At 47.3% G+C, this 26122-nt stretch overlaps 1 protein-coding gene across 1 annotated transcript in view; it reads left to right on the top strand.

The window, feature by feature from the left end:
* Nucleotides 1–24082, top strand: part of LOC104620840 (axin-1) — a gene marked incomplete at its 3' end in the record, with an annotated part of 39972 nt that extends 15890 nt beyond the window's left edge. Inside the window, exon 2 of the mRNA XM_010287166.1 lies at nt 23942–24082. Within this exon, the coding sequence (XP_010285468.1) occupies nt 23942–24082 (141 nt within the window). The remainder of the gene's footprint in view (nt 1–23941) is intronic.
* Nucleotides 24083–26122: the final 2040 nt, after the last annotated feature.

The following is a 26122-nucleotide window of genomic DNA, read 5'->3' as shown; positions in this document are numbered from 1 at the left end:
GCCAGCCTGGGTTTTACATTCGGTGTAAGGGGATGGAGAGACGTAAAGGGAAAAGGAGAAGCCCTCTCGTTGCCCGCTGCAGCCCTGGGAGATGCTGTGCCAAAGCAGGCTGGTTTATGAACGGCTCTGCTCCCACACCTGGGGGTTTCCAGAACTTTCGTGTACGTGTGCTTTCCTTACATGCAGTCTGTAGGTTTAAAAATCCTCCTCACTGTGCCGTTAGAGCATGACTTAGAACCGAGAGCCGCTTGAGAGTGTCCTCCAGGAGCTCCTGGCCCATTCTGCCGCCTGAAAGCAGCAGCAGCTTCCTTTGGAGAAACCTCCTAAAAACAAAACCTTAAAATAAAACCCCTCTTCTTGCTAAACTAACTCTCCACAAACATAGAATTATTTAGTTTTATTTCTGCTCTTTTGATGGAGAACCGGTGCCGAACATTTCTCGGGGAAAGCAGTGAGTCAGCTCGCCCAACAGTGACTCTATTGATAGATGGAAGGAGTGGCGCTGAAGTCTGTCTAGTCATTGTTGGTGCTTGGCTGGAGCGCCGGGGGCTCCGAGGGCAGGCTCAAACACCTCTCGCCAGCTTTGGGAGATCAAACGCTATGAGTCAGGCCGCAGAAAATCATGATAGAGCCCAAATTAATTAAATTTTTTTTTTTTAAAGCCCTGTTTTGAGAGGGGGAAGGAAAGGACACGCATGCACTGGGGTGTGTGGGTCCTGCCAGCTCATGTGTCGTTGCAAGTTGACTTTTCTTGTGCCTCCCAAGCTGCTCCAGTGGAAACTCTGCCTAGTCCCTGCTCTGCTCCGGAGTTATAGACCTGCCAATTTTTTTCTCCTCTCTTGATATCCTCTCATTTCTCACCTTTCTGTGTAAGGATGTGAGGCAGAGCAGGAAAATAAACAGCGCTGACACACCACTCCCACGTATCCTGTCTTCTGGTTATTTTTCAATTAAAAATGCATGCAAGCCAGAAAACATTTCAAGAGGGGCTTTAATTCATTCTATTGTGTAATTTTGACCAAGGTGGGAGAGGCAGGAGGTGGCCAGATGGTGTGACTTGTGGCTGTGCTGCAGACCTACTTGTGGCTTTCTCCTGGGTTTTCCTGTCTCCTTTTCCCAAGGCACGGCTTGCTGTCGAAAGTGGGGAAGCCCACAGCTTCCAACAGAGCTTTGCCTATAAACCAAACCTTAAAAGTCACGGCCATGAAGGACCACTTCATATTAACGCACCAGCTCTTCATGCCAGCACCGCTGTGCCATGCCTTGGGTTGGTACCGTCCCTGGGCAAGAGCAGGTTACAATGGGCACCGGCGGCCTCGAACTTCACTTTGGTCTACTAAATGCAAGCGCCACACACTTTGATACCTCAGGCCATGCTGCCCCAAGCTTTCTTCAGGTGTTCTGAACACATGGTGTTCACCTCCCATCTCACCAGGCACCAGGAGCCAGCCAATTTTCAGCATAACGCACAATCTCAACTATTTTATTGCTTAATTTAGGCCATAAAGTCTCTTTGATGTGTTGTGTAATGCAACGTTCCTTCTGAAAAAGTGGGTGGAGTAGCTTTATGGTATTATAAAAATAAATAAAATGCCTGGCAGGATTTTGAAACCACATGGTCATTCCTCCTCTCTCCGCAGATAAGTTGATTGTTGAGAGAGAAATCTTGCTTAATATCTAACTTTGGGTGATTTATTTCTCCAGAGTCCTTTCATCTCCAGCATGTATTGGGTTATCTGTGACTTCTAATCTGATTGTTTTAAGCGTGATCAAAGAAACCAAGAGAATGCACTTTATTTTCCCACTGTATGAACAGAATGCTGTTTGTACAGTGCATTACATCACCTGTTCCTGCTGCTCCTGAGTCCTGCACCAAATGGCTGCGGTATAAATAGAAAACAGAATGGACTTGTAGGGGGTGATGAAATTTGTTCCACTTGCCGAGTAAAACAGAGTTAACTCAACGAATGCTTTCTTCACACCCAACTCTACCTCGGCACACAACAACACGGGCTGAAAATGTTTGAAATAACTCACTCGTGCGGGGTATCGAGCTGGCATTCAGCAGCGGCAAGGATCGGCGGGAGATGGCAGGCAGGGAGATTGCCGTTGTTGAAATTGCTGGGATTCTTTCCAGGCTATGCAAAGAAAGAGTTTGGCCTTGCGTCAGCATCGTCGTGTTGTTCTAGCTGCGATGGTCCACGGACAGGGTCTACGGGGAGAGGTGTTCGCCACCCTTGCCCAGGCTTGATGCTGCAGGATCCCTGCACACGTGGAGGGCCTTGCCATCCCAGAGGAACCCCTCCATCAAAAGCAAGCTTGCTTTTGGAAGGGCTGGAGGAGGTAGACCACAGGGACCCAACCTGGTTGTTGCTCCAGGATGCAAACTGTGCATTTCTGGGGGACAAGCGCTGAGGAGCAGCTCTGATTCACAGTGGAGGCCTAGGAGATGCCTCTGAAGATGGAAGCTGTGTTTCTCTGCTTGATCCTGAAAATCCCAAATTCGAGAAAGGATGTTTATTTTCTGACGTGTCTTAATGCTTCACCACCACACAACCTCAGCACTTCACGGAGGACAGCTGTCCTCTCTGCAGCTTTGTCATGTCTGCCCCAGCCAACCTCTCCGAGCCTCTTCGGGGGCACTGAGTAGCATTTTCACTCCGATTCTCTAATTGATTAACGTTTTTAACTTGGAATATTTGTTCTCAGCCTATGTTTGACTTTCAGTTTCTTGCTTCTCTTGCAGACCAGGAGGGTAGTCTGAGGGCCTGGAAGCTTGCTTGCTAGTTTTTCCAAGCTGTAGCTGTTGGTCTTAAAACAAAAAAATTAAAAAAAAAAAAAAATTCCTTTCTCCTTGCTGACCTTGCCTTGACACACCTACAGGCCCTCATGAAAATCCCACCCTGGGTAAATAGCTCACGTTTTTATTCAGAGAACTGCCTTGCACCAACGGGTCAGGGAAAATAATTTGGGAGATAAGTGGTGCTTTTATCTTAAGCAATTAGTCCTTAGTATTGGGGTTTTTTTTAAATTTTCTAATTGGCTTGGAAGTTGTTCTTGTGCAGCACATGGTTGCTGTCAGAATACTAAACTTGCAAAAATGGCTGAAATTTGTCTCCCCTGCCTGGTCCTGCCCCTGCCACCCTGCTCACTGGGAAGCAGAAAGCCACCAGCATTTCTGACGTGCCATTCCAGCAGGATGAGCTTAGGGCCACTATCTCCCCCATCAGCCTCCGGGTGGTGATCGTCTGATACGCCTATCTGATACGCGTAAAGGTTTTGCCCATCCATCATTAAGCTGCTGGTGGTTTTCTCTGTCTGTAGTCCCCAGGTTGAAGGAGCAGGCAGGAAGTGGGGAGAGGACTGAAGCATGGAGATTTCCATGTTGTCGCGGCGTGGGTCAGCGTCAGGATCTGCATGGCTTCGGCAGTGCTGACTGCTCAGGCACGGCCGGGTCTCCTCCTTGCTGCAGCCGTGCCGCCGTCTGATGGGGAATTGCCTTTCTCCAAGCAAACCGAGCCGCTCTGCAGTTTTTTTCGGATGAATTATAGGAAAATGAGTTTGTCCTTCTCGCTTGAAAGCTGCGCAGCACCAACACGGGATTGACTAAATCTTTCACGGTTTCCCGGCGGGAAGTTAACTTAACTGCGCAGTTACCTGGCCTTGTCCTGCCCACGGGTCTGCCGCCGCTGGCCGAAGCGGCGATGCCGAGCTCGCTCTCCGGAGCCTGGCCGGCAGCGGCGCGGCGCTCACCTCAGGGTTATATTGCAAAGGTTGCCGTAGCCGAAACGCTTCTCGTTTATTGTTTGCACAGCGGTGGTGTCGGGAGGCCCCTGCTTGCTCGGCTGTGGAGGAGAAATGTTACGATTTGAATTAGGATGGGGGATTTTCCAGCCCTCGAGGAGTGGCATCTTCCCTAGTGACGTTTCAGCTTCCTTTTGGCGTGGCTGGGGGGGGGGTGGCGTCTTCCCTAGTGACGTGTCAGCTTCCTTTTGGCGTGCCTGGTGGTGGGCAGGGGCGTCCATCTGCAGCGGCTGGGAAGCTCCTCTGTCTCTGAGCCCTTGTGGGGGAAAGGGGCTGAATTCTGGGGTGCAAAGCGATGAAACGATGAGCTGAGCTCGCCTTACGGCCGTTTTATTGCTGCTGTTGCAGACCCTAGAGGCGTCCGGCTGGACTCTGCGTGTTGATAGACACAGACCAGCACCGAAACAAACTGAATCTGCTTGAATTCACCCGTTGGGATATTGATTTTAACCTGTGCAGTGCTCCTTCCGCAACAGCAATCTGTATTTCAATGTGATACACTGCTAGTCCCCCCACCCCCCTGCCCCAACTGTCTTATGCAAAAGCACTTAACGAGTTGCTTCAAAAGCATCCAGAGGTGTGAATTACAGCTGATGTAATTAATTTGTGTTTGTGGGCCTGGCCCCCTGCAGTCTAGGTGGCATGTTGGGCTGGCAGTTAAGGAGAACAAAAGTCTCATCTTGGAGAAGATTAGGAATTCTTTGACAAAGGTTAAGCCAGGGTGCTGCAGCCTTATCGTTTGTGCGGGTGTCCTGTGGCAAATCTGTAATTTAAGCCACGAACGGTAGGCAGGCAGCTCCTCACGCTCGCTTTAAAGCAGCAGCAGCATCTCTGCTCACCTACCTGGTTTTGCAGAGCAAAGGCTTAAAACCGGTTAGGCATAAAACATGACAGAGGCAACTCAAGATCCTAAAGTCACTGCAGGGGTGCCCGTTGCAAGGACATTCCGAGCCGGAGCCTGCTGTGTGACTTTTGAAGTCTCTCTTTCCCAAGCCCATCTCCATGCTGTCCCCCATCTCTTCTGCTTGTCTGTTCTCATCCCTCCCACCCTGGGGTGAGTGAGCAGCATAAACGCTGCGCATCGACCGGGTGCTGCAAGGAGAGCCGGAGATGAAACGGGGAGGGAGGCGGATCAACCAGCAGACAGCTCCGAAAGGGGGAAGCCAGCCTTGCCTTGCCTTTCCTGCGGCTATCTTGGCGTGCTGAGCCCCAGCCCGGCTGCAGCAGGATTTAGACCCAGCACACTTCTAGCCAGCATGTCGTGGCAAGCTTCTCCAAGCAGCAGTTTCCACTTTTCCTCTTTGGTGTCTATTGTTTTGTTATTTGGGGAACTGGAATCCATGATCGAATTTGAAACGTGGTTAGCATTAGCCTCTGACGCAACGGGTTGTTTTTTTTTTTTTTTTCTTCCTTTCAGATTGGTCTGAGCCGAGCACATCTTCCCCTGGGCAGCTTGAGGGGTCCACAGCTCTCCTGTGCCCTACACGCTTGGGCAGTGAGGCGGTGTTGTGTTCAGTGCCGAAAGACCATCCCACATAGTCTCAGCAGAGCCCCAGGGTGCTGGCTTGAGCTAAATCGGGCCAATAGTCACTTGATCGCAAGTGAGTTTCCAAAAGGGGGAGGCTGGCGGAGTGCTGATGGTTTAGATTTAGTCATTTAATGAACAGCATCGGGAATAGGTTACGTTCTCAATTATTTTGATTTTAATCTAATGTGTTAATAACGTGAGGCTCTTCAGATGAAAATGTATTTCCAAGTTGCTTTAAGTATTTGCTAGCGTAGTGAGTTGAAGGCATATGTGAAAGAAAGGGCCATCTGATGAGCTGCTATTGTTCTCTTAATTCAACCCACCCCATTTGGGCCACTCTGCATGAATGGCTTTGTGTTTGCTAATAAAATCGTGCTATGTTCCCTGCAACACATGTTCTGCATGTCCCAGCTAGTCAGCAGCAGTAAAACCTTATTTTATAGGTTTATAATGTTACCTTCTCAACTGTGGCTTCTTTTAGAGACAGCGGTACTTCCAGGGTTGGCCTTGGCACGCTTGAGCACACAACGGGTGGCTTTGAGAGCTGCCATAACCCCATGTCTCTGGCGCATCGTTCTCCTTTCCCTTGGTACCATGGGCTCTTGCTCCCTGCATGGCTTGTCATCGAGTGTGTGTACCTCCTCGCCTAAAGGGTGCCGCGTTTGCATGTTACTGTTGGAAGACAATAGAAATGTGCTCGTTGGACTGCATCCTCTGCCTTCTCCCCAAAACATTTGGACAAGCCCCAGTTGCTTCTTGGGCTGGCTCAGGCCCTTTTATCCGCTGGGCTTTGGAGACCCAAAGAGGTTGTGGGAAGAGCTCTGCTGTTGCATGAGCTCAGGAGAGCTGCAACCAGCCTGCCGTTTTCTTTGGGCAGTCCCTAAGGCAGAGGGATGAAAAGCAACCTTTTGCCTTAGCCCAGCATCTCAGAGGGGGCTGCTCTTAGCAGTTGGCTGGCAGTGGTCCTCCAGGAGCCGTGTCCAAGCTGGGGGGGGAATCAGTATGCGTAGCGGTTGCTCCCTTTCCTTGGCACATTGTTTTTCAAGGGCTGTAGGGTGGAGGGGATTAGACCAAGTTCTTAGGGGAGGAGAATAGCCAGCGGGGGACGGCTGGTCATTTTTATTCCTTTTGTGGCACAAACAATCTCTCCCTTACTACTCATAGGGGCTCATGAGCCTTTGTGATGTTTATTAGGCTAAAAGATTTGGAGACCTCTGGTCTAGATAGCTCTCCAACTGAGAAGGGGAATTTAGGCACTTGTAATAGTGTGGCCAAAGAAATTGCAATAAATATTTGGGAGATTTTAGTGTTTGGCATTTGTCAAGAATGGTTTAGCAGAATGAAATCTTTAGTAGAAAGGATGGAAGTCCAGCTGAAATGACAAAGATGTGCCTGGGTTGGCATTGGCACATCTTCCACACTTCAGGGATTAGAAGGAATTGTGTAATAGCAGCATAATGATCTGCAGAATTGGCTCATTTAAACTTCAGCTGCTTTTGTTTAGGAGATGGACTTAAAATCTGAAACTGGGTCAAAATCTTTTCGTGCTCTAGAACTAAAAGTTCCACTGTTTCAGACATCTGTTTGAAGAGACCTCTTTCTTATCGCTCTTCAACCAGCCCTCCTGGGCTGAATTTCAACCAGGCAGGTGACCTTGGCCTGCTAGCTCTTATCACTTGGGAAAATGACATTGATCAGGATCAGAAAAAAATTTTCTAGGGCCTGATGATCGTCAACACATCCTCTCCTGCTGATCAGAATCACGATCCCTGGTCCTCTTTAGGACTGATGGAAACATCTCCTCTGTCAGACTAGCAGCTGAGCAGGCACCACTCTTCTGCATACTTACCACATTTTCAGTGAAGGTCAGTGTCAGAGTTCTATCACTTCGTGAACTTGCCCTAAACTTCCAGGGAGACAGAAGTCTTCCTCAGGAATGGCCTTCCTCCCAAAAATGAAGCCCCAGTCTTTGTGAGCAGTGTCTTGAGAGCTGTTGTGGCTCCAAATCTCCTCTGCTTGCAACAGAGAATAAAATCCCCAAAAGGTCTTTTGGGTGCGACTGCATTTCCAACAGTAAATGAAGATTCTTCTTCCTGATCTCAGGGGCAGCTGCTCACAGACATGCGTGGCCTCCTTGATCTCCTGGGGTTGGCCCCAGTCAAGGCAATGTGCAGATACTTCTTTGTCCCAACCTATTCCCTAACTTTTTCCAGAACATACACCCTGGGGGGAGATTTGCAAAGTTAGTGTCAGGGAAATAGCGCTTGGGAAAGCCCTCCTCCTTGCTACTGGAGAAGGCAGCCTGATTAATTATTCTGATTGCTCGTCTGGACTGAGGTAGACTTCCAGTGGTGAGACTGGGAGCAACTGTGAAGTTGAAGATTTGGAGGTCAGAAATTATGGCCTTTCAGCGGGCAATCCCACCAGGCAGTCAACCTGCTGCCCGCAGGCAAGTTGACGAAGTGATCGTGCACACGGAGGATCTCCGTAAATCATTAACAGTTGAATTCATAAATTCATTTGTTATTTGCTTAAAGCTGCACAACAAACACGTGTCTGCAGCATACATAGACATGTGTTATCATCTTGAGCAGAGAAGATGATGCCATTGAGCAGTTGCTGTGTTAGCAACACGCACACGCAAAACAGAAGAGTCTCTCTTTGCTCACGGTGTGAATTTTACATCATACTGCGGATGTACACATAGTCCAGAAAGATCAGTCTTATAATAAGAACTGCTGGCAAATACTGTTCTCTCTTCCCTGGATGTGACAAGGTACCGGCAGCAGGAGTTGGCAGCCGGGTCTCTCTGCTGTCGCATCGTGTCATGCGAGCGTCTCACGACTGGGGATGCAAATGTGCAGGCTCAGACATCGGTGACACAAGCTCCTGCGTGTTTTGATGAATTCATCCACGGTTTTCACACATAGGTTCGGGGACGGGTGCTTTCATCAACTTTGCAATCAAAACGTATGCCAAGGATATTATGACTCATGTTGCAGACTCACTTGTAGTTTTGCAGAGGGGAGTTAATAGCGATGTTAAACTATCACTCAGTTACTATATAGGCAGGGCTGGCGGCGATGGCTGTAGCCGTGGTTGCCTAACATTTCCCATTATATAAAACTTCGTTGTAGTTGCTCATATCTTTATCAGACTGTGTTGTTTGGTATTATTCCACGCTGAGATTCTGCCTAAGGCTGAATTATTTTGGCAAATTTTAGCAAAAACAGAGGGGGAGGAAATTACATTGTTTTGCTCATGTCAGAGTCTTACAATTTACTTTTCATTGATAACCTTCCAGCTTTCCTACTTTGAAGCAGGGGTGTATCGTTTGGCAAGTGGCTTGCTGGAGGTGGGAGGGGCACCGGCAGCTTGAACGTGCTTTATTCTGTCCATGTGAGAATCCATCCAATTTGATTAAATTCTAAGCTTATGAAAATTGCACGGGCTCTGTAGTAGATGGTTTAAAATTCTGGCAGCCAGAGTATCTGAAAAGTGTATTTGCTCTGACTATGCTCATGGCTACGACTTCAGATACTGGAAACTGAAATTCGTGTTGCTGATGGCGATCATTCTGGAATCTTTGACTCCAGAATTGTTAAGTGAGCTGGACCTCTTCTCCTATCCTCCAGAAAAGGCACTCGGGGGGAAAAAAAAAAAAGGCTTTTTGGGCAATGATGATGAGGAGGTGAGGAGGGTGAGATCCTCCAACGGTGAGCAGGTGATCTTGGGAGCTAGCAAGAGACAAGGCTGTACAGGGCGTTAAAACTGGAAAGGGCTTTTCCGATGCTTCCAGGAGGAAGATACTGCTTATCCACTAATCTCAGCCTGTTTTGATAAAGGGATAAAATTCCCTTTTATGCAAATGAACAGCAGGTTAGAGGAGAGAGACCCTGTTCACCTCGGAGGGGAGGGCTGTGAGCTGACCCTGGCTGTATGAACCCCTGCGGCTGGACGGGAGAGGGGCTGGGGGTGTTTGCCCCGTGTAGACGTGGGACAGCGCGAGTCTGATGCACGGTGCTCTCACATGGCGTTTCGTAACTTTCTCTACTCTTCTAGAATCACAGAAGGGTTTGGGTGGGAAGGGACCTTTCAAGACCATCCAGTCCAACCCCCTGCAGTGAGCAGGGACATCTTCAACCAGAGCAGGGCGCTCAGACAGCCTGACCTGGGGTGTTTCCAGGGATGGGGCATCCACCACCTCTCTGGGCAACCTGGGCCAGGGCTTCACCACCCTCAGCGTGAAAAATTTCTCTCTTATAAGCAGTCTGAATCTGCCCTCTTTTTAGTTTAAAACCGTTACCCCTTGCCCTGTCCCCACCTTTCTCCCCAGCCCCTCTCAGCCCTGGCAGCTGCAGGAAGGTCTCCCCGGAGCCTTCTCTGCTCCAGGCTGAGCCCCCCCAGCTCTCCCAGCCTGTCCTCCCAGCAGAGCTGTTCCAGCCCTCGGAGCGTTGCTGGGGCCTCCTCTGGCCCCACTCCAACAGGTCCATGTCTCTCCTGTGCCGAGGGCTCCCGAGCTGGACGCAGCCCTGCAGGGGGTCTCTTGTAGCTATTTGATGTGTGATCATGGACTCTTTTTCTTTAGGAATCTTGCTTGTTCGGTACATGGGATGGCTAGTGCCGGGGGAACTAGCGGAGCAGGTAGGAAGGAAGGTGCGGAGGGTGCCTGCATGGCCTCTTGCATCATTAAAAGGCCTTGCAGTGGAAGAGGCAGAAAAACCCAGGTGCTCCCGTGCTGGTTTCTGCCACAGATGTCCTCTAAGACAGCTCTTCTCCCTGGCAGAGCGTTGTCGTGCATGCCTTAGCTTTTCTGTGCGCACCTTAAGACCCAGATCAGGCTTATTGATGTGCTGAGCATTTTTCAAGGCAGAAGTTTTACAAAAATGCTGAGTGTTAGGCCCAGAGCATTTCAAATTGAGCATTCACATTTTGAGAAAATTTTGACTATTTCAGCATTGCAGTTGGCTTTTTGTACGTAAGAGGATAATAGCTTTTCCGTCCTCCAGAATAGCATCGCAAATAAATATGAGAGTCACTTCGGAAAATTACCGTAGCAGAATCTCCAACCAAGTGAATAGTGCTGCATTCAGCATGAGATTTGGATGATGTAAAAGCACAAAGAGGGGGAAAATAAGGATATCAATCCGTTTATCCTGTGCCCTGAGCAAATGAAGTTCTGCAGAGGTAGTGCAGCACCAGTAATAGATAGTGTGATACATGGGCACAAGAGAGGGGAGTAGAAGATAATTTTTTCAAAACTCTAGTTTGCTTTTCCGTGCTGTCTTAAGGAGAAAACACCTAAAGCAACGAGGCATTTTTGTATTGCCTACTTGGTCAGTGAAATCCTGTATGTATAGTACGGCACACGCATTCTGTAACAGATGGTGTGTTTGTGTCACACAGATGGGCTCCAGTGTTTCACAGCTCTTGGGCTCCAGGCCCTACACAGAAAACAGCCTTTTCCTTCATCCGCAGGATTTCATTGCTAATTACGGCGGCTGGGATGATTGCAGCGCGTGGCCGCGGGTCAGACTGGCAGTGGTGCTCTGCGCAGGGCTCCACCGGCTGTAGAAGGAGGAGACGGTAGCAGCAACACATCATGTCAACTGGAGGTGATTTGGGGCCATCCAAAATGCAGAATTAAACCAGGTCTCAGCACCGGGGTTCCCAAAATGTGACTTTTGCAACGGGCCCATGCAGACTTCGGTGTCTGGAACGGTGTTTCAGCTGGAGCTGAAACTTCTGTTTGCATTTGAGGGGATTGTAAGATCCACGTAGGTTTTCTGCTGAGATGTGGCCACAGCCTCGTCGTTATTCAGAGCAGTTAAAGAGTCTCTCCACACCTTCCTGTTGTCATTAATTATCGCATAATTTGGGGCCTGCCTCCCTCCCCTGTTGAATTTGGTTGGATGTCAGCAAATACCTTGTACTCAGAATTTCTGGAGGGAGTAGAAAGAGATCAACGGAAACACATGGAGTTTGATCACCTAGCCTTCTGTCTTTAAGAAACTGAGGTAAATAAAAATACAGCTGTCTTTTATCTGAACAGTGGCTGATTTATTTAGAACAAAAAGCACATTGCTTGCATTGTCCCTTATTTTTCCTAAATGGAACCATCAACTGGTTCTAATTGTATAAAGATACATAGGAATGGAACGAGGGTTCAAACGGCTCTTTCACAGCACTTTAAATGGGCATGGTACTTCATATATATCCCCACAATAATGCATACCAGATGAAAAGATACTGTGGAATTTGTGTAATAAAGGTAAAAAGCCCATATATCTGCCTGTTTTAATGGGTGAGGACCAAAACAGAAAAACTGCATAAGGCAAAAATAACAACAAGCAAGTTTCACTTGCTCTAGAGTGCGCTGAGAAAAAACAAACACAGGACTTCCCTGAGCCATGGTCAGACACAGTAACGGAATGGACTGCATATACAAGCTTCCCAGCAGCTTCCCTAACGCTCTCACGCTACAGTTAAAGGTATTTCATCTCCCCTCTGGTCTGGAGTTTACCTGGACCTTCTGGTATTGCAGTGTCCCAGGAGTTACCTTGTGAACTGCTGTGCCATTTGTCTGTGAGCAACTTTTTTTTTTTTTTTTCCTCCCTTCCCTGCCTCCTTTAGCTGTTTTTCACTACGTTTTAATATCCATTTAAATGAGGTGAACTGGTTCTCACACCTTGAACTATTTAGTGAATGCCTCTGGCGATGTTGTCACCTTCAGCAGTGGAGCATGCCCAACGGGGTCCTTCTGGTTATGGTCAAGGCATATGCAGTGAAGAGGGATTGCTAAACCAACCTGCGCCAGCTGACTTCAGGTGCTGAACTCCCTCTTTCTCACTACTGAATTCCTTGCTTTTGGTTTGCCAGTCAGCCGCTGAATTTAGATCTGTTTGTAAAAGTACAGCCACAAGAAATGAGAAACTGAATCAGCTGATTTCATTCATTATCTTTAAGTAGGACTTTGTGTGACCTCGATACAGCGATTGGCTTCTAGGTCTTGCTGGAGGTGCAAGGTTTGGTGACGGTCCCAAAACTACGACTGTGAGTGAAGACTTCATTCTGCACCATCTAAGGAAAAGTTACTTTATTCCTTATTTACAAGGAAGGCCGCCTGTAATATCTTCACAAGACTAACTTCCCTCTCTACGCCTATTTTCCGGGGACAGCAGCAAGTTGTTTGCTGTTAGTCTGCTAAACTCTTAAAAGAGGGGGGAAAAAAGTATCTCTAGGAAAGGAAAGATCCTTTTTAACAGCATCTGTCTCCCTTAGGCACAGTTTTTGTGTGGTTCGTTCCTTCTGGTTGTTGTTACAGTTCTTCTGGGGACTTGTCATTGCTGTCAAGCTCTAATGGACCTTGTCAGAAGGATGGCATGACTCAGTCCACCCTCATCTTGCCCCAACCACTGCATTATATCAGCCAGGTCAGTTTGAGCTGAGAAGGGAACGTCAGGTTACAGGCTCCCAGCAGAGACCGGGAGACCGAGTCATGATTTATACATTTACTGTGCTGCTGACATCTCTTCAGAGCTGAGCAGTAAATGATAGAGCAAGTTTAAAAGCTTTTTGCAGCTTGCCAGTATTTTGTTGTTGATATAGCCTGCCACTTGTTGACATGATCCAACAAGTAGCCTTTAATGACCCCATTTGGGGAGCTTGTGAGACTCCAGAGGACTGCTGGAGAAGCTCTGTTTCATGGCTGTGCTTCTGAGACCTACTTAGCTGTCATGCTTGCAGTCAACTGATGCTTACAAATTCCTCCTCATTATAAAGTACTGATTGGAGGCAGAAGCATTCTGGGGGGTGGAATCTTCTTTTTTGTCCCGATCTAACGGTCTCTTGACTTCAGACTTAAATGTGTTCCCTAGATAGAAGTAAAGTTCAATAAGGCTTTGCAGGAATTTTTAATGCAAAGGTATGAAACGTCTTTGTGAAGGTCTTTTGCTCGACTGAGTTGTTTTTTCATGTGCTGCCAATATCTGATCCCACTTCTTGACCTTTAATATACACTGAGAGAGAAGATTAGGATGTTTCTAATCAGCTGAATTTCCCCTCTGGGAGCACTATTAAATCCCGACTCTCAACTTTATCTCTGCCAGGTCTTGCCAGCCCTCCATGGTTTTGGTTTTGTTACCAGCTAAGGTCAGAGCTCGGTCACCTCAAAGGTTCTTGTTCAATTGGGGGAGTTTCTTGGATCCTTTCTGTAGAAGTTAAGACACCAGCGAGTGACTCTGCTTGGAGACAGACGTCTTTGTTTCACGTGCGTTGGTGAGCCAGACCTTATCCAGTGAAACAAAGTTCTTTTTTTGTGCAGGATTATTGCTAAGGGTCCCTCAGTCATCCTGCCCACCTCATCGTTAGTAGGGCTTCTTCAAATGCCTTCGGGAACAAACCTGGGTTGTTCTGAGGCACCAACTCAGATGCCTTATGGATGTTCAAAATATTACAGCAACCAGTTTCTTCTACACCCAAATTTTTAATTTCATTAAAATATCAAATTTGTTGGCAATAAATTGGTAACGGTTGTTGAGTTTCATGCCATTGTTTCAGTGAGGATTTAAGTGAGGCTAGCGAGTCTGCGGTCATCTGGATCAGCCTACGTTACGTGGCCCAGTGATAGAAGCAGTTTCATGTCAAAGCTGCAACTTGTCTTTATCAGATGGAGCCCCCTTGAGTTGCATATCTTCCCCTTTCATTCCAGCCATCAACACCACTGTTTTGATTTAAGTATCGGGAAATTTATCGCTGAAAGCAATACAGACAGCAGATTGCAGTGCTGGGGTTTGTGCCCTCCTCAAAAGCTTCGGTGATCGAAGGAGGGACTGAGCCCAGGTAGTCTTCTTTGCCCTTTGATGCCAATGGCTCCCATTCCCCAGTGTGGTCCACATAGCTGTAGATGTCACTGCCCCATCTCATCTTCTTGAGCGCTCCAGAGGATCCGTAGGTACGCAGGAGGGAGGGGAATGCTCTGGAGTCACTGGCCAAAGCTGGATGCTTTGTTCCCATCCAAAAACTTACTCATCCTACAGGCCCTGGTCTTAAATTACTGAGCTTGCAGAGAAGTCTGCTCGTAATTTCTTTCTCGTAATCCCTTTCTTGTTGAGCAGAAATTTTGGCAAAGAAGAGTCGAGGAACTGGAGAATCCCCAATTCTGCCCGGTTATACCAGGCCTCCTCAGATCTTTCCTTGGAACGAGCAAGCAAGAGGAAATACTTTCCATTTCAGAGAAGTGTGGACAAACAACGTTGCTTCAGACGGAGAAGAAAAGCAGCAGACGGAGTTACAGTGCTGAATCCTGCTAGCCAAAAGCATGCTCTTGCCTGTATTCGATCATTCCTGGAACACAATGTTCTTATTGTATTCCTCCTCACCCTGCTCGGTGCCTCTCCTTGGGCTCGGAACTCGGAGATACCCCAACCACGACGCTGGCGGGTTTGGGGAAGCTAAAAAAAGCATCAAACGCATCTCAGAAATGGACCCTCTCCCTTCCCTGACGTTAGGTAAACGTGTTTTCTGAAAACCTGGATCCCGTTAGAAAGGTTCCCGCTGTCTGGAAAACAAAGCACTCGCTCGTCTGGTTTAGTCATTAAGTAAATTTGTGGTTTGGTTGAGACGAAAAATAATGAAGAAAAGCTGTTGAAATCCCGGGATTAATTTGATAGTTTGCAGGCAGTGGTGTTTTTAAGAGGAGCTGCTGCCTTCTTTAGGTTATGAGCAGACCTAGGTATAAACTTGGACTTGCCCTTCTCCCCGCGCCTCAGAGGCAGGTGTTTGGGCAGAATTTTGTTTCAGGAAGGCCCTCGCCGCGCGGGCGAGGGGGATGCTCTGGGCTGGAAGCCGTGTTGCGTGGGTGTCTGCGGAGCCAGCCCGCCGCTGGAAGGCTGGGAGATGCGTTCAGCCGCTTGCGTCGTCTGCGGAGGGAGCAGCATCCTGGGCTGCAGGCAGAGCGGGAGCAAGGGACGGTGGCCGCTGGCTTGGCGTGACGTGGAAGGCTCTGGACGGTTCGGGGGGCTCGCTGGTGTTTTTACATCTGCAACGTGATAGTTGTGTTGCCCCTTCTGGGAAGAAGACTTTCCTCTGCCACTCCTTTACATCCTCCGGCTGCCCTGCCTGCCTTCCCAGGGAAGGGAAGCCACGGGGCAAAGGCAGAGGAGCCCGTCGCTCTCTGCAGCGGGTTCCTCCTCTCGGCCGGCCCCGGTTTGTCCGGGAGAATCACCCGGGAAAGCAGAGCCGTGGGAGCTGGCACTGCTGCACGTGTCTGAAGTGGGTACTGTGTGTATTTGCCCACCTAAACACGCGTGTGTGCACACACACGCGACTCTCCCTTGCCATAGTGAAACACGGGCGTCGTTTCACCGGAGAAGCCAGTTAGCGGAGCAGAAAGGTCTCGGCTATCGGCCTGTTGCTGGGTTTCCCCCGGCTCTCAGTTTAAGCAGGGGGAAGGAGACTGAATGAGTGCCCGTGTCCACGCTAGCAAGCCCCATGGCCCGGGGAGAGCATGTCGGGATGGTCAAAGAGTCGGGGGTGAGGACTGGGATCCCACTTGTTTTGGGGGGTTTTGCTGTGGGATGGTTCTCGCCCAAACCCTTGGGCATTCGGAGCGCACAGAGAGCGTGCCGGAGCGCGGCATCCCCTGCCCGGGGCTAGGAGCCCTGGGTCCTGGGCACGCTGCAAGGCTCCTGTAGACAGGCCCTGTGATTTGAAAAGGTTTGTATTTATTTTAATGCAAAACATGACCTTAAAGCACGTTGGTGCTTCTGTTCTGACATTCCTCCTTACGCACGTCGTCCTTTCCGAGCTCTGGAAGTGTCAGGAGGATTTGGTCCTCAGGGTCAAGGTCCTCTCACTGTATTTGGGATGCATTTTAATGTCAGTCACAACTTAAGTTAGTAAGGCAACTTTTTCTGGCAACACGTGTGGATCTTCAGCACATCCCTGTGCGAGCTTGATGCTGTCCCTTCCGATAAAATATTAAAAATAGTAATTCTCCTATGGCGTATTGTCTGACAAAGGCCATGGCGTGGAGGCGAGTGTGGCTTATGGGTGGGAGCAATGGACCCTGGATATCCAAAATGCACACAGGAGGTGCTGGTTTTGCCCTGGTTTTGTGGCTTCTGAAGTCACTACAGAGGCTTTTGAACGACTGATGGAGCTCCAGAGCAGTAAGGCTTCTGTTCAATCCCAATTAATGCAGTCAAACATCCTGTATACTTTATAGAAAATTTCCCTATTTAATGTCAACCTTTCATAATGGATAGGGTTTCATATTAATCATGTCCTCTTTTAAAAAAAAAAACCACCAAACTATGTGATGGTGTAAATTCAGTCAAGTATGTTTAAATGAGTCTAAGCAAATACCTGTTATTGTTAGATACAGAACAAAATATTCTGTGACGTTTGCTTTATTTCAGGAAAATGACCCAAGTGTCCTGTTAATTGACGTGCAGACACTGTGTTGCCCATATTTTCTCTTTTATTCTAATTAATTTCTTGTGCTTGAGCTATCAAATGAGGTTTTTGGTCTTGTTCTAGGGAAGATGTGCGTTGTTTTTAGAAAGGACTTGACTTCATTGTATGGCAAAACTGGGTTTTTACAGTTTTGATGTTAAATCTGTAACTAGTGGACAAAACATAGTATTACACTGAGCGATGAATGAGCACAGCCCTGTCTCTGTTGGGAAGGAGGAGCTGGGAGGGCTGATTTGTAGATGCAGGGTCAGATGAAATCTTGAGGGACTTGTTCTGCAGTTTCCTTGGAACACGGTGGTTGTATTCTGTTGTCTGAAAGCCTTTCCTAAGAAGGTTAGGGTGACGATAGGGTAACCCAGCCAAAATATTTAGCCTATCTAGTCTTTATTTACCTCCTAAGACAAACAATTTATTTCCTGTATTTTGGCTTCCTTAGGAAGATTGTGAAAAATTCTAAGTCACTTTTCTCACCCACCTTGCTGTATCCTGTAATCTAAATTATTGGTTTCAGTGAATGCGTCTTCTGTACCTTAGTCCTGCCTGAGAAAGAGTATGTCCTTGGTAAATGCAGAGGAGTGAGAAATTGGAAACTCAGGCTGGTAGATCTTGGGTTGAGCTTTTGTAACTGTACTTTAATACTTTGCAGTAATTACTGAAGCTCCCCATAAAATAATCTCCGCGTACTCCTAAAATGGAATTGAATGCCTTAGAATAAAAGAGCAGAGGAACCCTTATCTCTACTTTTAGTTAAGTTTTTATTTATTTCCCTTCCTCCTCCAGCGTGGGAGGATGAATAAGCACGGAAGAAGATACAGATTTGCAAAGGCAAGGAGCGCTAAAGAGCGCCGGTTTTTTCATCAGCTTTTAAAAGCCAGACTGTAATCATAAATTCCCTGATAGCTGGAGCATGCAGAAGTCGTCTTTAAGCCTACAATTGACAGGCTGCTGTTGCTTTTCAAACTTCAGATTTCATTTTTTTTGTAAGACATAACTTTGATCTGGTTCCTTTGTAATGCTCTGCAGAGCGCCGGGGCTGCTGCACTCGCCGGCTGCAGGGCTGGAAGTGAACTTTCTTGGCAAGAGCCATCTGGAGACCACAAAGAACAGATTAACTTGTCCAGAATTGATGTGATCTTTGAAGAAGCTGCCCTCGCCTAGAACACATGTGATTAGCTTGACATTGGCGGTGATAAAGTTGAGATGCACAGCAGTGTCTGAGTACCCACAGTAATTGGGAAGAGTTTTAAGTGGAGCAACCCTGAGGATTTGCAATCACATTATCAGCTAAATCCCCAATTTTAACCTCTTGGGCAGACTTCGCGTCTTTAGTGCAGGTTAAATCCAGTCAGGAGTAAAGGTTTTCAGCTTTGCATCTTCGTAGACATTTCGTTCTTAGCTCCAAAAGATGCCAGTGATGATGTATCGTATTGGGGAACGCTGTGAATGCTTCGGGACATTTCTAATAGTCTTATACCCAGTATGGTGCAACCTTTTGTGAGGGTTGTTGGTACCATGGATTAGAAATGGAAAAAGAAAATCTTTTCTGTCCAGCTGGTAGATTATTGTAATCTTGTACGTTAGACTTCTTGGTGGATGGTGCTGTAACCTCTTGTTTGAAGGTGACACAGTCCGCTCGGACACTGTTGTCAGCACATGCTATTTAAATGTGCTGAGGGGATTTGCTTCAGCTCGTACAGCATAAGCTAACGTGTGCGCCTTTTAATTTAATTGACTGGTTGTGATAATGAAATGTGGTATTGCCTGAAGGATGTGACAGTCACCCGCTTGTTGGTAGATGTAAGTGTGGGAAGTAAGAGAGCTCTGATCATTCCTGGCCAGCCAGAGATGGGGTGAGCCGTCATTTGAAAGGTTTTTTTTCTTTCTTGTGTGGAAGTGCATAACTTTTTTAATGGAAAAAATTGGGTTTTTTTACACTGAACAAATGGGAGACGTTAAAATAATTAGCTGGAAGGATGTCTGAGCATCAGACTGAATCCTCGCAATCACGAAGGCAAAGCAACCGGAGACACCAAATAAGTGTAGGGCTTAGTCCTTGTTTCCTCCTGCGAATGTAGTTCTGGAAATAGCCATCTTTTAAACTTCTATAGTCCTGTGTTTTTAACTAAGTTGTCAGAAGTTGGTGTGAAAAAGCAGGGTGGGGTTGCAGAGTCGGTAACCCGGTCTTATTGAGCTGCAGCCCTGGTCTGTGGTCTCTGGGCACCATCCCTCAGCTCAAACACGGCCCACCAAAAGAGGAAAGGAAGAATCATGTCCTGCCACGAGGTTCCTCACTGCTGCGCAGGAGGGAGGGTGTCGCAGCTGTGATGGGAGATCCTGAGTCTCTACAGTGCCCGTTTTGGGGTGTCCTTCCCTGGGACTTACACCTGACCCCACTTCTCCTGCAGCTCAGAGCTTTCCAAGGCAACTCGTGAAGTTTGGGTGATTATCAGCTGCCTCGTGGCTCAAGCTGTCTAGAAAATGGGATTTCTCCCATATTAAAAACGAGCTGCTCCCCTGAAACCGTGGTGACCAAAGGTTCGGAGCCGGTCATGGGAGCGCTGCTTAGGGGGAAGCAGAATGCATTGGGGTTTTGTCAGCTTCATGAGTCTTTATCTCCTGGGTTTACTGATCTAGTGTCTCAAACAGCCGCTTCCTTGAGTGGTGCAGTGGTTTGGAGGTGCCTCGCCATGGCATTAGGGAGTTTGGGGATGCGCTCGTCTCGGGGTCAGGCAGGTAGGGGACCCTTGCAAGAGGAGGACTGCCAGTCTGCCCGGTTTCTATCACAAGTACACTTCTTTTGAGTTAAGAAAATGTCAGTATCATAAAACTTCAGTGCTAGAGCTGGAGGAGATGGTACCGATGAAAACTGATGGATCTGATCAGCTTCCTTATTAGACTGGGAGCTGCTCCAGCCACACTGGAACTCCTAGCAGACTTGGGAAGACCGTGTCTCACAGACCTGCCAATAGAGCGTTGTGCAATTTATCCACTCCAGTGAAAATTTAAATTCTACAGAAATTAGTTGCCTACAGGTCTTTCATCTCCAAGGAAGTTTCCTTCTTGCCTTAGGTTTTTTTTTTCCCGTGCTTGATGAAGAACATGAATGAAGGAGGTTCGTAACTGTTGAGAACCAAAGGGAGGGCTGTGTGGATTTGGGTTTGCAGGCAGGATCTGTGAGATCTTTCTCCCACTGTGGATTCTGAAGGTGATGCAATACTTCACCAGAGCACGCCAGCCAGAGCACGCTCTTTTTGCAAAGAGCAGAGTAGCATGTTTGGCAAAAATTTGAGTCATTGCGTCTTTGAGCTGTGTGAGACTGGAGATCCTGGTCTGGAAGGAGAGGGATGCCCATAGGGACTCAGGATGCAGTGGGAGCTCTAGCTGGGGCAAGAGGACCAAAGAGGACCTCACCTCTCTTCTTATAAGTGAGACCGTAAGCGTAGTGAGCATTGAAGCTCCAACACCTGATGGTGCTAATGTTCAGAGTGCTGTGTGCTGGTCTTGGTTGGAGGAGTGGGAGATTTGGGGATGGAATGCAGCCAAGACAACATGCAAAAGAAACTGAACGGGTAGAAGGAAGCCCTAAGGAGATGCTGGCTGCTTTTCTACAACAGTTTTGGCCCTTGTCAGCATTACCAGAATTGACAGTGATCTGTGGAGGGCTTATGCACAGAAAAGGCAGCTGGTCAGGTTGACTTACTTGGGTCGCTGTGATCTCTATTATAATTGTTCCCTGTGTGATTATTTTGAGGGTTGAGCAACTGAGAGCTGCAGAAGAGATGTGCAGCTTTATTTCTGCGGTGTGAAATGTTCTGTGTTCATTTCGAAACCATTCATTGCTCTGTCTAAAAAAATTTAAAATTAAAAAAAATCCGGAAGTCTGCAGGAATTTTTGTGAAGTCTAACTTTAAATGCTCACCTTTCCTTTTATCGCCCTTATCAGCACATAGAGCTCGGTATGTGAGGTTTTTAGCTGACATTTCAAATCACTCTGAGTGTGCCTGTATCCCTTTTAAAGCAGCCTCCCTTCCCAGATCAGAAGTGACCAGGGTTTTTTTTGTTAGACTCCATGTTCCTTTAATGTTTTCCTCCTAATAGATGTTGAAAGCGTTCTTCAGAGGCACGGCACAAAACATTCAAATAGTGATACGAGCCAGCTGAAGAGAGTTGTCAGGGAGAGAGAACATTAGGAGAAGGATTGAATACAGATGGATTCCTCAAAAGTAATGTAACCTGTTATGATTGCTTTGAAATCCTATACCCTTTCCATCTCCTTACGCTTACCAAAAGTTTACATTTGCATTGATGTATTAGAGGCAGAGCTAAAATGGAAGTAATCCTTGTTGTATACATGCTTAAGTATGTAATTTTAGCTATATACAACAGTTGTGACCAAACTCTTGCCTGCATCCTCAGTGGGAAGCCCACGGCCGTGGAGTGCTGCAGGAGAGGCCGTCCATCCCGACTCCTCCGGAGGGGCCAGGGCCCACCCGACACCCATCTGCTCGCTCTTGCCCCAGCAGTTCCTTCAGCCAGATCCGTACCTGACAAACTCTTCAGACGCTCTCTGCTGCTCTATCTTTGTATCGGCAGACACAAAGGAGAAATTGATTGATTTTATTCTATATATCGTAGCGTTTTCTTAATTTACTGCTAGAATAATCCATGCCACTTCCGGAGAGCCCTGGCAGAAGGTCCACTCGAAGTTGGTGCTATATTTTAATTGGGTTATCCAAAAAAGCATCCTTGTCTTTGCCCGCAGGGAAGGCCCGAGCTATCCATCATTCCTGCCTCAGTTTAAGAGGTTGTATCAGCTTCCATCACGCAACTGTCATATTGGATGTGACAGAACTGACCATTATGCAAGGGAGCAACTGCTGAAGGGGGGCTGGTAAGGTTTGCACTTCTTATACGTTGCTTTTTAGGGTGAACTTGTTCAAATTACTTCCAGCCTTAAATACTTGCCCTAGAAAGCTGTTCTGAAATCTGATGGAATATAGAAATGAGGTTCCTCCAGTGCACATTTACAGTGACAGAGAGAATGTTTGCGTGTTAGAAGATGTCCGTGGTGACTTGCCATCCCAAGGCGCCGCTAAGTGTTCGTACCCAACCAGCTCTGTACTGCACCCATGCGTGCAGAAACCTCACAAGGCTCCCTTTGCCTCTAACAGTTGTGAAAAACCTCAGCTGGCTCAGTTTTGGATGCTCTTTGCACCACTCTGCAACTACACTGAGCTTTGTCCTCTGAGGAGAAACAGCTTGGAGTTTTTGTTGGCTTGTGGCAAGCAAAATATTAGTTTTCTCTTTGTGAGAATAGGAGGGCAATTCATTCCCAGGTGACCCCATAGCGAACCTAAAACAATGTGATTTTTCTTAGTGACCAGCAAACATCGATGACTCCAGGTATTACAGGGAAAACTGTCTGGTTCTGTGTCTAGGAGCAGAAGGGCATGGTGAATAGGAGCTGTAGGAGCGGGTGCTAGCTGAAGGCTACAGCCCTCTCAAATTCAGGCTTTAAAATACTTTGGTAATGCTTCCATCCTTGTACACAGAGTACCATATTATACATAAACCATTCTGAAGACCTCCACCTTGAATAGGTTGTCTGCTAGTCCCGGTTCATGTAGTGGCTGTCCTTCCTATACAGTATAAACTCTGTACAAATTCACAGAAGCTGCCAACTTTTCCCTTTGCTGGGGTCTTCCTCGCCTCCGGTCCTTCCATCTGTGCATTTCTCATGGGTTTTCTTGTCTTACCTAAATCTAAACTCATCAGGGCAGAAACAGTTTTCTGTTGTCTGTAGGACTTTGACCACTGCAGTACAGCCACAAAAGCTTTTCACATCAGAAGCGGGAAGCACAAATTGCGTGATGTGCCCTCCTTGGAGGTGTTTGCTCAAGGTCCATTAAAAACCACATCAACTAGGTGCCGGTTACTGAGTTACTAAATAAAAGATCATGCTGTTGAGCTCCGTGATCTGCATTAAAACAGGGCTCTGATTTTCAGAGCTGGTAACAGAGCTTGGAAAACCCAGGAATTTATCAACTTTAAAATGTCTTACAAATGCTGCTCTTCGTGCAGAGGGGCAGGCAGAGAGAGTGGGGGATTAAATGATGCTGTGTTGCTGTGTTGGTGTGAACATTTCGGCTTGTTCCTCCTTCCGGCAAATTGCAAAATGACTTGCAGTGACAAGAAGATGCCTGCTTGGCCCAACTGCCCTGCGGTAGCGTGGAGCTGGAGGCATGTTGGCGGCGGTGGCTGTTCTCTGCCCGTGGCAGAGTTGGTGTGAAGGAGCTCTCGCCTGCTTGTTTCGCAGGCTGCTTCACATTAGTGCAGGTCTCCTCCCGAGCAAGGAACTCGCTTCCCAAGTTAGCTCATGCAAGCAGTCTCTCTTCTACCATTTTGTTTGAGAGATGGAGGCTGGCCCGCTCGCACGTGTACTTGAATAACCTGTCTGCAGGACAAGGCACGTGGTTGTGTACAAAGTAGCCTTCATAGATCCATGGCCAGATTGTCCATTGGAAAAGCCGGTGTGATTAGATGGTCCTTCCTGGTGGAATTTGCAAGTATTTGATGTACCCGAGTGTGACATTTGAGGTTGGCTTTAGGTATTGCGTTGTAAGCAACAGCCATTTCTTGCTTTACCTCCCTCCTTTGGCAAACGTGTTGGAGTAGAGAGGGATATAAAAGCAAGCATAGAATGGGTGAGCCGTGCTACACATTCCTCGCAGTTGGAAGAGTAGAAAGAAGCCTGATTCGACTAAGAAAAATGCTGTCTTCTTATCTAGGTAGTGCTTTTAGATGTCCTGCCTTGCTCATAGAATGACAATGCTAAGCAGTTAGCTGATGGACATGCTAAATCCTGATGGGAACTGGACTTCTTCCATACAGTCTTGTTCCCTCTCTTCTTCAACTCTAGTAGTATCATCTTCATTAGTCCATTAATTCCCTTTTGTTTCCAGTTACAAGTCAAATTGTTCATGTTTCTGTCAATGCAACTTAATATGATTAACACAGCTTAGTCTGTAGCCTGTCACTGATGCTGGGGCTCCAGGCAGAGTCCTCCTGCCCAGTGATGCAAAGTATGGTCAAAGTTGTGTCCTTCTAATTTGACTCTCATTTTTCTTGCAGGCATGGGTCGTGGAGGGAGCCTGTTAACCCTTACTATGTCAACACGGGCTACGCTTTGGCACCAGCAACGAGTGCCAATGACAGCGAGCAGCAGAGCATGTCCAGTGATGCTGATACGATGTCGCTGACGGACAGCAGCGTGTAAGTAACTCCGATGTGGTGGGACAATAAATGGGACAACAGCATGTTTGCTTCTTTAGCGGTGGCACTGCCACAGCTGGTGTTAGGGGGAATATCTGACTAGACCAAGGTCCTGATCATTCTCGCCTTCTTTTCAAGCAGGATTGTTTTGTCACTGTGCAGGCTACTCAGCCTTGCTGGTCTTGGGGATGTTTGCAACATCAGATGGTTAGAGTGAACTAAAAGAACAATGCTCAGTTCCTGCAACGTTTCTTGCCAGGCGCAAGAAATATTGGAAATGTCGGATGGCTTTGCAGTAAGTGATTTGAGATACAGTGTCTTCTCAATCAATGTCAGACAGAGCTTTCTATGTACTTCTCCTCTTGAGGTTTTTTGCTGCCAGACTGTGCTCAGTGTGCGATTGCTCTTCAGTAGGATTGGTGACTGACCAGTTCTAGTTTATGTCTGGGGACCACTGCACTTTAACACAACTTGCGCCAATAAGCCCCTTCCCCCCAATCTTTTTTGTTTTTTCTGGTTCCTGCCTTCATGACAGCACCCTGTATCTCACCCATGAGATACCTTTCTTAAAGATGGTCTGCAAAGGGAGAAAAAAGAGGTTACGAGATTTTGTTGTGACTGCGTCTCTGTGATTAAAGAAAAAAATTATTTCGGCAAAAATATTCAATGTTTGGTCTGTTGTTTAGTAGTGCAAATGCAAAGTGTCTTTCTGTAGAGAAGAAACCCTTTGATTCTTCAAGCGAAAGATGACAGGTTTACAGAATTAGGAGAGGGTTTTATTAACGGCAGTGCTGTAAACACAAAGTCCTCCAAGAGGCTCGTTTAGTGTCACTGTGAATGTCAGGAGCTGTCAGACCTTGTTGGAGAAACTTTCCAGCCTGCGTCACGGATGTTGTTAATGGGTGCTGCAACAGTTCCCCACCTGCCCTCAGTTAATACCGTGAGCGACATGTGTGGTGGCTCTATGCAAGCCGGGAGCATGCTTGTCTCTGGCTCCACGGAGGCTTGGAGCCATTTAGGAGCAGTTATTGAGGCCGCTCTGCTCACTGCCACCAGCTCCTCACGCCGTATCCGTGTCCCGGGAGGCGGAGGATGCCCCTGGGACAGAAGGCTGTAGAGGACCACTAATTAAAGGCTCCGTTTGATACAAATCCAGCTGCTTTGCCACATCCTTCTGTGATTCTCCATATTCATCAATTGATACGGAGGAGTACTCTGAAGCTAGCAGGGGTCGTAACTTCTTGCTATCAGGAGAGGCAGATGTAAGGACTCTTCAAAATTAATTAGCTTTTAGCACTTCCTTTTCCACTGGTCCAGCAAGCTCCTGGGGTTGCACTGATGGTTATAGCTGCGGTAAGTTGTGATCATTTATGCCAGAGTTCTTCACCCTCCTAATTTTTATTTCAGTAGCCATAATTTATTTCTTTCACAGGCAGAATAATTTCTTCTCTTTCTTCTTTCCTCCTTTTTCCCTTTAGGCATTTTATCCTTTCTATGCCCACCATAGGCTGCTTCTAGGACTTTAATTACCACTGATACGTGCACTGCCTTCTGCTAGCCCAATCTCAGTGGTTCATTTTAAGTGAGTCTCAAAAATCATAAGGGTAAACCTGTGATCTTTCTTTCTGTGCATCTCAAACTGGATGCATGCAGATTGATCCTCAAACTGGGATTCTGGACATACGGTCGTGACCTTTGGCTTACAAAGACTCTGCTTTCAACACTTGCTCTTCGTTACGTCCTTTAAAACTCCAGTACCAGGTTTTGTTCTGTTTTTACATGGCATTGCTGAGCCTGTCTGCCTCCTGAGTTTCAAAGGAATTTTTGCAGAATTGCTCAAGGCAGCAAAAATGAAGAACAACCAGACGCAAGTTAAAGAAGGGACTCCTGCTGCTTGACAAGACTTGCATGTCTCAGTGCTTTGAATTTAGGCCTCCTCTAAGGAAAATTGCAATAAAAGCCTCGTTTGCTGATGAGTGAGGTTTTTCCCTATGTGTCCTGTTTACATACAGCGGTCAAGCTCAATAATGAAGAAATCTG

The sequence above is a fragment of the Phaethon lepturus genome, unplaced genomic scaffold (genome assembly GCF_000687285.1).
Source record: "Phaethon lepturus isolate BGI_N335 unplaced genomic scaffold, ASM68728v1 scaffold2555, whole genome shotgun sequence".
Taxonomy (NCBI): Eukaryota; Metazoa; Chordata; class Aves; order Phaethontiformes; family Phaethontidae; genus Phaethon; species Phaethon lepturus.
This window is presented reverse-complemented; position numbering and strand designations above follow the sequence as displayed.